Below are 13142 nucleotides of genomic sequence, written 5' to 3'. Positions count from 1 at the left end.
GAGTGGACAAGCAGCCGTTACTAAAAGCAAGGCAGCTATTTTTGGTAATGACCATGGCATTACTCAGCAATGTCCACATTCCAGTTGTGTGTGTGTGTGTGTGTGTGTGTGTGTGTGTGTGTGTGTGTGTGTGTGTGTTATGAAATAAAATTTGCAGCAAGCAAAGAGGATTTGTCCTCCATCCTGTCATCGCTGAGATAGTGGCGAAATCACAGCAGGAAGTGTGTGCATGTGTTTGTGTATTTATGTTATATGGCCGTGGCTAATAAAATGTTCCAGTCACTACAGAGGAATTTACAGAAAGGGGGATTTAGATAAGCTGTAGTTAATTAAACTGCAGATATTCCCCTCCCCCCATCCTGTATGACTGTGTTATTGGTGAATCAGAGGCAGATGGCAGGGGTTATTTATATAAGAGCAGAGAGTTTCTCCTATAAAAGCATCATAACAAGATGAGCTGGAGGCGCACGTTACTCGTGAACAAACAGAACACACTTCCAATCATGTGAAGCTACAGAAGGCCGGCAGCAGAGCTCAGGGTGGGAGTAGTCACTTTGATTTCTGTTGTCACATTCAGCATTCTTTCGCCCAGCATGCATTGCAAGCGAAGCTCTTCTGTGCGCAGCTGAAACAGCAAAAAATTCCATCAGCAGCTACAGTATTCTTATCATCAGTTTAATATGCACTATCAGTTATTTCCCCCCCTATCAACAGTGACTCAAAGTGTGCAGAGTGTGTTTACAGCTCATTATAATGAATCCATGGAGATTTAAGACCAAAATAATGTAGCCATTGTTTAGATTTCTGGATTCCCTATTTGGTCTCAGTGGTCTCATTAAACTTGTTTCCAGTGCCAACGAGTAGCTGTTTCTGGGGGAAAAAAGATCTGATGAACCTGCTTCACACTTTTTGCTGATGAACAAATCTATTTCTCAGGAGTTTGTTGAAAAAAAAAACAGCACTAAAAAGAATGAAAAGCAAAAGGACGGGCAATAATGGACTTGAATCTGTGAAGAAGGTAGAACATTGACACCATCTGAATCATAGTGTTACTGTAATGGAGCTGCTGAATGTGTAAGTTTACACCATAATAATTTTACAAGCATAGCCTCTGCTCAATTCCATCTCCATAGGTCTGTTCTTGGACTCTTAACACTGTAGCTTTGCCTCATTCACAGTTCAGAATAAGCCCTACTTATTGTATGTACTGAGCCTTGGAGCAGCCTCACCTCTAGCTTTCTTCTGATAGGTTGCTCCTTATGAAGTGAGGGTGTATTTGATAGCCAGTCCCACCTGTACCTGAAATGAAAAAGTTCCAACTGTGACTTCATACATACTTTTTAGCCTCCTTCCAGAGCCTCTCAGAAAACGTCCTGCTCTGGTAGTAATGATGTAAGCCTGTTGCCAGTTAAACCCTGACAGTTTGACTGTTAAGCCTGTTCACATGCGACTGTAGGAAGTGTTGATACGATTATGAATGGTCACTGGGTTCAGGAAGGTCATTAGGTACGTGATGTGTGGTGACTCATATATTGGTTGTCAGGTCAATTCCAGGGTGTTGTGGGGAAGTTGAACACGGGATTGAGTGTGCGTGAGTGATGTTTTTTTTAATTAATTTATTTATTTAGGACAGTGCATGCTAATGAGCGGTCTCTGGCCTCTCAGGCATCATCTAGTTTGTGTTCAGACCCAGAGAGGAATTTGAACACTTCAGCAACTGAAATAGGAGAACATCTAAAGTAACAAACTGTAAACGCCACCTTTACCTGCAGTTTGACGTGTCCTGGACCAAATCAGTGAAAGCTAACTCTCCTTCCCATGCTAAATGGTTTGGTGAACTTGCCTTCTATGCAATTTGGCTGATTTTCATTGTGGTCCTGTTACATAGCACTCTCATTTACCACAGGTCAGGGTAACAGCCAGCACGTGAGTACATACCCACAGCCATCAAAGCCCTGAATAGACAGGCTCCTGGGTATTTATCTGACCTCTTGCAGCCTTTTTGTGCCCTCTAGATCTCTTAGATCAAAAGATCTTTTACTTTTAGCCAGACCAAGGTGTAGGCTGGTTCACAGAGGCGAATGAGCGTTTGGGGTCGTAGCCCCTAAACCAGGGGTCAGCAACCTTTAACACCCAAAGAGCCACTTGGACCCGTTTTCCACGCAAAAGAAAACACTGGGAGCCGCAAATACTTTTTGACATCTAAAATGAAGATAACACTGTATATATTGTTTTTTTTTAACCTTTATGCTTTGTGTGAACAACTAAAGTAAGTAAGTAAGTAAAGTTTATTTATTAAGCGCTTTTAACAGACAGGCATTCACAAAGCGCTGTAAACAATTCAATCAATAGACATTATACACAATGTAAAAGATCAAATGTAAATAATGTAAAGAATATAAAATACGTAGATCAACAAAAGGCTTGTTTGAACAGAAAAGTTTTTAACTGCTTTTTAAAAGAATCCACAGAGCAACTAAGGTGTGTTGCTTATGAAATCCATGAAGTGCTACAGAGAAAATTACATTTTATTTATGTAATTAACACATTTTGAACTCTTAAAGAAATATAACAAAAGGAAAGACACCCAGCTGAACTAAAATGATCCATGTAGCAAACAAAAACTGTTGTTTTTGTTAGGTTGAAGTTGTAAAATGTTGCTTTTTTTGATTCTTTCTTTGGGATTTGTTTGTGTGCCGCCACCCTCATATCGCCTTTGGGCTTTTGGAGCCTTGACCTGACTTTTAAAAAATAATTGGAAAAAAAGCACTATGCTGCTAAAAAAAATTGATATTTGCAAAATTCTGCCTAAATATGTATTTTACCTGGTTAATGTGTGTGGCGGGGCGTGGTCTGCAGTGCCGCTGCATGGGAGTCGGACGCACCTGAGCGGCACCCGCAATCACACCTCACCGCCTTAAAGTTTGTGCTCTCTCTGCTGTTGTGTTGTCGGGCTGTGAGCTGAAAAGCTACAGCCGGCTGTATGCGTACAGTAACCCTGTGTGAAAAGTGGTCAATAAAGAAATGTTGAAAAGCAGCGGGTCTGCCGTAGTATGTTTACAATGGAACTTCTGCTCCTGAACCTCTGCGCACAGCGTCTGCAAATCGGGGCTGTACGAAGTGACTTTCATCTTTACGCAGGACTGTAAGCTGTCATCTGTGAGGCGTAAGCGGTGTTTGTTTTTAACATAGTTCACGGTGGAGAATAGCTGCTGACATAATGTGGATCCGAAGATCCATAATTGGCCTACCTGGAGTTGAAAGTCTCGAGAAATGCACGGCGTTTCGGCGGGTACACCGGCTTCCGCGAGTGTGCCGCTTATTTTGAGCGATGAAAAATAATAAAATATAATTTTATTTTTATATTTCAATATCACAATAATCTTCCAGTTTAGAACTACAAGTTAAAAAAAGAACACAAATAAAATACACTTCAGCTAAATACTTCTAATTTATTTTTCCAAACCACCCGGTGCCGCAGTATAAGGACAAAAGAGCCGCAGGTTGCCAACCCCTGCCCTAAACTGTGGCATAATCTACCCCTACACATCAGACAGCCTCCTACTGTTAGTCTTTTCAAATCTCATCTAAAAACACATTTGTATTCACTGTCTTTTAATACAGTATGAGAGTTATTCGGTACTAGTTATTTCGTAATTCTGTACAGCAGGTCAACGTTGCTGTTGTAATCAAATGTGCTATATAAATTTTAAAAATGAGCCGAACAAAACAGTGAGCTCAGGTGACTGATGTCAGTCTGCCGACTCTCTCAGTGCCTAAAAACACAAGTTTACCCACACGTTTTTAGTGAGTGTGTTTTCACAGTGACTATAAACACGATTAGTACAGCAGCACTCTGGTTGATGGAGCATTATGCACAGTGAATTCAGTCCTACGCGTCTTTGTAAAAATGCTTCTGCCTCTTAGCCAAGGGCACCAGTGCATTCCTTATCCACCCCCGTCTTCTTTGTTAGTTCTTCCTCTGGTTACACTATTATATAACCACTAATCTTATGTAATGAAATTGAACTGCAGCGAGTGATGACATAAGTTCTTTAAAGCATTTCAGACCATTTTAAGATTCTGAAAACATGATAATATGCCGTGCCATCTGCTGTGTTTCACTGAGCTTAAATGTGTCTGTTTCATAGTTTCCTGCCTAAAGAACAGTGAAAGTTACAGTATGAATTAAACTCGGCGAGGTACAGTGACTTTGCTGTTGTTGATCAGATCTCAGCCATCTGGGAGTGATTACCCAGAGAGGAAGCAGCTGTGAAATCACAAAAACAAGCTTCTGTCTACAGATAATGCTCACCAGGAAATGCCTCCTATATGGCATTCTTAGAGGGACACAGCGCAAGGTCAGATCTTTGTCACATGTCTCTAGATTCATGAGGATATCATTAAAGTGCAAATTCAGCCTCAAACACATCAGCACTGTTGGCAGTGGCGAAGTAGCTCACAATCCCGGCTTATTCAGTAGAAAGACTGCCAGATTAATGGATACATATTCAGTTATGTAAGGATTTTCACCCATTGGATTCAGTAAAAAAAGAATCACATTCTGTGGGTGTGTATGTGTGTGTGGTTCCTCATTGATTGATATTTTTTTTTACATTTAGTAATTAATCTAAATGCCATTTTAACTAATCTAAAAGCAAGAAAAGTATTGGAAACAGTCGGCATTGAGCACGGTGTAACAGATGGTATTAAATCTTATCTGTTCAAACTTAAGTTCCATTTCAAACTGTTAATTGCATTCTTACATCATATTTAAAAATTGCTGAAATGTTTCAAAAATCCACCATGCATAATAGTGCACCCACAAGATGTCAGATTAGCAGGGCTTCGGTCCTTCTGTCCTTAAAGGTTAAAATCCACACACATACACACCTGTCCAGCATTCGGTTACACATTAGTTAAGACATTGCATGACTAGACCACACAGGTTCTGGAGAGAGTGCACCTGGATTATTGCTGTTGTTGGCCTTTGTCTGCTACTTGCGGCTAAAAATCTTTAGCAAAATCAGCTAGCTGAGAGAAGCTGAAGATAAGATGCTGACTCAAGATTGCATAAATAAACAATTCCAGCAATTAGAGAAGTTTTCAAAGAAAGTGTCTTGATGCATGCTCAATCATCCAGGTAAGTAAATCCCAAAAGGTTGATTCAGTTCATCTGGACTTAGCCTTTTCAATGGGAGAAACATTTCATCACTCTTCCAAGTGACAGAAACGACGATACCCATTGAAAATGCTACGTCCAGATGAACAGAATAAACATTTTGGGCTTTACTTACCTGGTTTTATCTTTAAAATTCTAATACTCTGTAAAGTATTGCTAAATGCCTATACATAAATGGTAACTTTTATTTTGAAACTCTTACAGTTACAGCATGTGATGATGGTGTCTAGTGCAAAAAGGACACACCAAAGGATACTGACAAATTCCTGTAATGGATTGTTGGACTATTTTAAAAATCTAACATTTCACAACCACCAACCAGTGGAGGCTTTTATTTTTGAGAATTCAACATGTTTTAAATAACATTGGTATTCCAAGAAGGAACCGGACACTTTGGTTATGAAAATTTAACATAAGTCATCCTGAAAACATCCGGTGTATAACTGTGGGCTTTTATTTTTAAAGTCTGACACACACTAAGACTTTCCTGTTAGTCACTATTAAGGCCTTTGCACTGTAAACTGTTCCATTCCATTCTAACCCAGTGCAGACAAAGCTCCACACTAAGCTAGAAGGACTTTGTTAGATTTGGTTGAGTAGTGTCATTTCTGAAAACAGCTGGCTGTGACCAATAGTTAACTGGTGTTGTACTTTAATGCACTACAAATTATTAATTTAACTGACTAGTATTTCTTATGCAGCATGGACAGTGACACGAGAGATAACGTTGATGCTGGGAATGGGAATCTTCTGTTTGGAGATTCCTGAAGGCTAAACACTACCAGAAAAAGCTGAATGCTTCAGTTCATTCATTCAAACCACTACATGGAGTGCTCTTCAAGTGTTTTTGCTTCAGGAATAAAATGAAACATTTTAGCACTGTCAGTGGTGGTTGGGAGACACCAGCCCTCACTGGTCTGATCAAAAGACTGTACATATGATCTGAAAATGGTGTTTTGTTTTGTTTTTAAATTTGATATTTATTTATTTATATTTTCAGAATTCAAAGAGCGCCCAAGGCCTGGTGGGACTGAAGAATTTAGGAAACACTGTAAGTACAGCAGCCACGTGCTATACATGTAATTACATCTGTTGTGAGACTAACATCTTGAGTGGTGTTGCTCTTGTTCTCAACTGATTTGCAATAGCTTTCCAAAAATCCAGTGAGTGTCACTGTAAGCACAGTGTGTTGCGATCTGTTCGGTCTGCCAGGCAACAAGCATAAGGACGACTCCTAAAATAAACTGTGCGCTGTGTTGTGTGCTTGTATAGAGTAACCTAATCAGAGAGCTCTGAACTATGGACCAGAGAGATCTCATTCCCTCCCTCTCTGACTGGTTTGTTCTTACCAAGCTGCACATGTGTCACATGAACACGTGACATGAGACAGTGCTGTGATACTTCTTTGTACCCAGGAGTTACACTGCTGCTTCTCTGCTTCTTTAAACATTCATCAAGGACAAATGATTTCACATTTACATTGAAAAATCCCTCTCTTACATAATATGTAGATTTAGCTTTTATTACATGACTGTACACCACCTTTTTTCAAAATGATGTGAACAGAGTTCTGGCGAAAACACTTGATTGCCTTTGTTCTATGAACTTGATGATGCTCAAGTCTGAGGAGTAAATCTGAGTTGCTTGGCTTTTCACTAAGACTTAGAACAGTTGTAAAAACAAGTATTTGTAATTACAGTGAGGTTAGCAGATACCCAGCTATGATGTGCTCACCCAAGGAATTAGTGCACAAATCACATTCTGTAAAGTCCCAACTTTTTATTCTTACTCTTTGAGCACACCGAAGTCAAACAAGACAGCATATTCTTCAGTGAGCTTTGAGTGCCTATATGAAGATGTTGTTATCTTTATACATGCTAGCTGTTTTTTCATCTAACTCTAGGCAAATAAGCACATCACTCAAAATGTTGAAGTATTCGTTCAAGCTGTTAAGCTACTGTTTTGTCATCTTTTAACACTGCAAATTGCGCTCAGAAATATATTTTGGTAACATATTGGAACAACATTAGAAATGACTGTTAGACATGATGCAGGGTGCCTGCACATCCTCAGAAAGGCCTAGAATGTCTTAATTGTGAATTATCTTTTATTAAAACACCTTTAAAAGTCTTCAGCCGTCTTAAGTTCAGTTTAGATCTTAGTTCATCTGGTTGAGCTGGTGACCAATATACCAACAGCCCATACACAGGCCTGCCACATTGCTTGTGTGTCATTCCCCCATGCTCCCTCTCTGCTTTCTTCTCTGTCCTGTATCTTATCTACTAAAGGGTAAATGGCAAAAATAAATCTTTAGAAGAAGGGCAGCTCTCCTGTTGGTTTGTGGTCATGGGATGCTGCGGGTTTAACCCAAAGACTTTGTATGAAACTTGGCCTTAGCCTCCAAAACATTCACCCCCTGTACAGCTGTTATGAAGTAGAAATGATCTGTCACAGCTAAATCCATTTCCTGTGCCATTTTCAATGCTGCGGAGTTGGACATTGTTACATTATAGTCTATGGGGATTGACTTACTGTTTGAGACCAGCATCTGTTGACCAATAAAACAACTGCAACTCTTAGCATGTGTCCATATTGGCTTAATTTTCAGCCATTTAGTGAGCAAGAAGTTGCTGCTTGATATAATAGCAAAGTTGAGTCCTGATGATTAAAGCTTGCAGATGTTTCTGGAACAAACAACATTGCCTGTCAAAGGTAGGTAAAGGATTTTTGAAACCAGTGCTAATATTTGGTGATTTTAAAATGCCATATTCCAATATATATGCCAGTATTTCTTTTCCATTTAGACATGGCAAAAGGATTTCCCTAGATTTGTTATGTGTAGTTATTTATTTACTCGTGTACATTCTGCCCGACTGTGGTCAGATCAGCTGTTTGGTGTGAGTGTGGCGTTCCAAACAGCATGCCAGCAGTAGCATATTGCTGGTTTCAGCCAATAATATCAGATAAATTGGTCAGGCTTTCAGGAGTTTGACATTTGGGTGAACAAGGTGGTTGTCTGTTTATATTAACAAATACATTCAGACAGTTTTTCAATTCAATTCAATTTTATTTATATAGCGCCAAATCACAACAAAAGTCGCCTCGAGGCGCTTCATAGATACAGAGAAAAACCCAACAATCATATGACCCCCTATGAGCAAGCACTTTGGCGACAGTGGGAAGGAAAAACTCCCTTTTAACAGGAAGAAACCTCCGGCAGAACCAGGCTCAGGGAGGGGCGGGGCCATCTGCTGCGACCGGTTGGGGTGAGAGAAGGAAGACAGGATAAAAGACATGCTGTGGAAGAGAGACAGAGGTTAATAACAGATACGATTCAATGCAGAGAGGTCTATTAACACATAGTGAGTGAGAAAGGTGACTGGAAAAGAAAAACTCAATGCATCATGGGAATCCCCGGTAGCCTACGTCTATTGCAGCATAACTAAGGGAGGATTCAGGGTCACAGTTTTTAATACAGTTTTTCCTGTATTAATTTGACCTTATTGTTCATTTTGAACTGACAACAGTGTGTTTGTTGCTTTTGATGTCCATGTCAAGTTTGGTCTTAAATCTTATTAATTATGACTTGAATAGTAATACGTTTAACTTAACAGTATTAATTAAGTAAAAGCATAAACTGATTTGATTATAGCATCTGGAATCAAACCGTTTTCTCTGCTTTGTCCTGACAGTGTTTCATGAACAGTATCCTGCAGTGTCTTAGCAACACACAAAGCCTGCGAGACTACTGCCTGCACAACTCCCACCGCAGAGACCTTAACAACAACAGCCGCACCAACACAGCCCTCATGGAAGGTGAGAGACATGTCACACAGGCCCCTTAGAGTCCAAAACAAACTCTCCTCACAGCGGTCCACCAGCAGCACACTCATTCCCCCCCTACCCCCCGCATCTCTGGAAGATTTGCACATTTCACCTGAAAGCATGTTAGAAGAGGTAAAAACAAGAGTGGTTTTCTTGGTCTTTTAAGAGTTTGCATGAAAAAGAGTCCTACCTTCATTTCATTCCACTGTGACACAAGCATTTTACGTCCCAGCATGTGTGAATAACCTTAGCTGCTGCTGTGTTGGTAGAATTTGCCAAGCTGCTACAGACCATGTGGACATCATCCAGCAGTGAGGCTGTCAGCCCGTCCGAATTTAAAACACAGATCCAGAGATATGCTCCCAGATTTGTGGGATACAAGTAAGCTTTGTAATCATTTTATTTTTTATTTTCTGTTTTTTTGTGACCTGATTTTGATTTTCATAGCCCTAACTGTTTTGGTGTATCACAGCCAACAGGATGCTCAGGAGTTCCTGCGCTTCCTCCTGGACGGCCTGCACAACGAGGTCAACAGGGTCACTGTGAGGCCGAGAGGCACTGTGGAGGACTTCGACCACCTGCCGTGAGTAATCAGACCGACACACGTGCGCATGTACCTGCACTGAGTCACACTAACACTGTTTTGAAAAGTGGACTTTGTTAGCTGGAGATGAGGATGTGTTTGGAAGTTTCACAGATGAACAGTACAACTGTTTATTGTATTTTATTAGAGTTTTTACTCATACGTAACCAGCCTGAATCACATTAGCTTAGTAATTCAAAAACATCAGGGCCAAATCTCTGAATAGGTTATGTGCAGCGTACAGTATGAATACAAGCCCCAAACCAAGACAGCACTAATCACTGAGGCCTCATCATTAAGCTTTAATTCAAGGCCATGTGCAATAGTTTCACCTCCCATGCTGATTTGTTTCCTCTCTGGGGGCCACAAGCACTTAATGCTCCAGTTTTTCATTGATATAATTAACAGTTATCTAACCACGGTTTGTTTAAGGGTCAGAGTTAATTCCAGCAACTTCCAGTATTGTCCTAAAAACACATCCTCTCTGCTGCACTGTTAAAACTGCAGGAAAATATCTGCACACAGCATGAAAAAGTGTTTCACAGGAGGAAGTGTTTCTGTAAAGCATCTTTTTAATCCCCTAAAATGGTTCTTGGACACCTTGGTAGTTAAGATAAATTAGGCCAGGTTCTCTTGTTGCTTTTTGTTATTTTTGAAACCCTTTTACAGTGTCACAACAGCTCAGTATGATTTCCCCCATCTTAGCCATCTTTCTAACTATCAGCTGCCTGCTGGGGGCTCAGGCACTACATATGTACATGAAGTGTAAGCCTTACACTTCATGTAAGGCTTACACTTTCTAACTTCTAACTCATACTCCCCCCTCAGAGATGAGGAGAAAGGGAAGAAGATGTGGAGTAAATACCTGGAGCGAGAGGACAGTAAGATAGTAGGTGAGTAAATGGGCTGCAGCTCAGTTTTATTTGTCACCAACGTGAAAATTCACCTTGCACAAACAAGACATAAACAGAACGTGGTTAAATGGAAATGAAAAGGAAGATAAACTTTCTCATCTGTTTCTTTGATGTACTCTTTGATCTGTGCTTCTCCAGACCTGTTTGTGGGACAGCTGAAGAGCTCGTTGACCTGCAGCCACTGTGGTTTCTGCTCCACTGTCTTCGACCCCTTCTGGGATCTCTCTCTGCCTATCGCCAAGGTTAGAGCACAGACTCACAGGTCCAGACAGGGACCTGTGTTTGTCCTTCTTACGTAACGCGTACCAGAAGGGCAGCAGACACAAATGTCAGCACAATCAGTGTATGAGTGTGGGTGTGTGTGTGTGTGTTTTATGATGATTTGCACTAAATATTGAAACACTTCCTGTGTCCACAGCTCCTAATATGAACTTCTTCGTTTCTTTCCTGTCTCTATTTGTTTTTGCTTCGTGTGTGTGAATGTAATGTGAATGCATCTGTGCTCAGAAGGGCTATGGTGAGGTGAGTCTGATGGACTGCATGCGACTCTTCACCAAAGAAGACGTCCTTGATGGGGATGAAAAGCCGGTAGGTGTTCACTGCTTGCACTGACAAAAAGAGCTTATGATAATCACCACTTTGACTTCATACTTTTCCTATCCAGTGTTGAGTTAGCACAGCTAACACAGAACATGAGATTTGTTTTATTTGTGCGCATTTGTGGTTATAAGAGTTGATATTGTTTACTTTATAATTAAGCTAATTTCAGCTCATTTTTTATTCTTAGACGATGACAGAATTGCATGATTCACAGTTTAAAATAATCCCTATTAACATATACAGGGCTCGTTGCTGCCCCTGACTCAGTTGAGTTGATCCTCTGTTTGAAACAAGCTGCTGTAGTTCCTGTCCTTTTAAGTCCACCCTTTCACTTCTATATTATTGGCTCCCCCTCGCCTGGCTTTAAGCCATTAAAAAAAGCCATAAGACTTCCTCCTGAACTTGCAATTGTAGGATTTCCAAAACCAAACTGCAAACCTAGCATTCAGTTCAATTTTATTTTTACAGTGCCAAATCACAGCAACAGTTGCCTCAAGGCACTTTATATTGTAAGGTAGACCATACAACATAAATACAAGTAAAAAACACAATTCTCAAAACAAATTCATACTTTGACGCACAAAGTGCACAACAATATGTTTACATCTGAATGAATCATAAATGACAGTAGAACTGTTTTTACAAATGTGAAGGTGTTGTTGGTCATGTTTAATGTGAGCATCCAGCAGTGTGACAGGACAAATATAAAAATAAGAATATTTCTGGCAGAAACTCTTCATATACATGTAATTAGAGGAGTTACACTGCCCTACAAAGGCAGAGCAAAGTAACTGCAGAAGCAGCAAATTTAGGAAAACTGGTTTGGAATTTTCCTGTTCAACAACAAACTGTAAAATGCTTATAAAGTAATTCAAATTAAAAGGCTTTCTTTCCCAGAAAATCCTTCCCACAGAACTTACACAGCATCTAAAAGGGAAACTATCTATAAACTGCAGTTTGTTTTATGCTCAGTACAAATGTAAGCTGCACATAGATGGTCAGAGATAGTTTAGACTGAGTGAGTAACTTGTGCTTTTTATCTTGTGTGGTGGTTCCTCTATGATTCCTGTTCTTAAACACTGACTGATCTTATTCTGTTTCTTCTCAAAGACGTGCTACAGATGTAAAGCCAGGAGGAGATGCACTAAAAAGTTCACAATACAGAAATTCCCCAAGATTTTAGTGCTGCGTATCCTTTGCTTTATTCATCACCTCCTGTGATGCTGTACTGAGGCATGTGGGGTAGCTGAATGCTTTATTGAGATTTTATGACTTACTGCTTTGTATTCTGTTCTACTGAATTGCAAAAAGTGTTTTTCTAGTAATTAGCTGACCCTTAGCTATGACAATAGCTGCAATAGAAAAGTGCTGTGAACAGTTAGCAGCAGACAGCTCTGCCATGGAGGCAGGAAGTTGTCATGTGTATAAGCCCAACAGTATAATTAAGTGAGTGAGTGCTGACAGCGCACATGATCAGATGTTTTAGCGAGCTGCTAATTGGCTGTTATGAATTTGTCAAGACACTGAGGTGATGGATGTGTCATTCTAAAGCCTCAGTGGAGTGAAGCCATTCCGAGTAGTCATGTTGAATGTTGGCTTGATGTACAGTTTACTGTATGCAGAGCATCTGTTCCTTGACTCCCTTTCCTCTAAAGACCTGAAGCGCTTCTCTGAGGCACGAAGAACCAGCAAACTGTCCACATTTGTTAACTTCCCCATGAAGGATCTTGACCTGCGGGAGTTTGCCTCTGAAAACAGCAGTAAGTAATGAGCTTGTACTCTCCACGAGTGGACTGCCACAGAACGCTATGTTTACACTAAATGTAGAACTTTTCTCTCTGGCTCACAGAGAAGTTTATTCAGTGTTTAGGTGTGAGCTAGTTTCTGCCTTTGTGCTGTGAGGCAGCAGTTCAAGCCAATGCCCCAGATCTACAACATTAAAATAATGGTTTCTACATGAAACTATTCTCCATTCAGATTTTTTTCTAGTTCCATTATACTTTAATGGAGTATAATGGAACTAGATGGCCCCATATTA

The 13142-nt window shown here is 40.2% G+C and overlaps 1 protein-coding gene across 3 annotated transcripts in view; it reads left to right on the top strand.

Annotated features, from left to right (window-relative positions):
- LOC146374275 (ubiquitin carboxyl-terminal hydrolase 2-like) overlaps positions 1-13142 on the top strand; it is a 48791-nt gene that overhangs the window by 33204 nt on the left and 2445 nt on the right. For all 3 annotated transcript variants that reach the window (XM_084951489.1, XM_084951487.1, XM_084951488.1), the window contains 9 exons: positions 6183-6233; positions 8875-8998; positions 9277-9388; positions 9480-9590; positions 10419-10483; positions 10643-10746; positions 11012-11092; positions 12215-12293; positions 12760-12864. In XM_084951489.1, the coding sequence (XP_084807615.1) occupies positions 6183-6233; positions 8875-8998; positions 9277-9388; positions 9480-9590; positions 10419-10483; positions 10643-10746; positions 11012-11092; positions 12215-12293; positions 12760-12864 (832 nt within the window). The remainder of the gene's footprint in view (positions 1-6182; positions 6234-8874; positions 8999-9276; positions 9389-9479; positions 9591-10418; positions 10484-10642; positions 10747-11011; positions 11093-12214; positions 12294-12759; positions 12865-13142) is intronic.

This window comes from Perissodus microlepis, chromosome 14, assembly GCF_051167445.1.
Source record: "Perissodus microlepis isolate ML-2025 ecotype Zambia chromosome 14, ASM5116744v1, whole genome shotgun sequence".
NCBI lineage: Eukaryota > Metazoa > Chordata > Actinopteri > Cichliformes > Cichlidae > Perissodus > Perissodus microlepis.
Note: the sequence above shows the minus strand (reverse complement) of the source record. Positions and strands in the feature narration are given on the sequence as shown.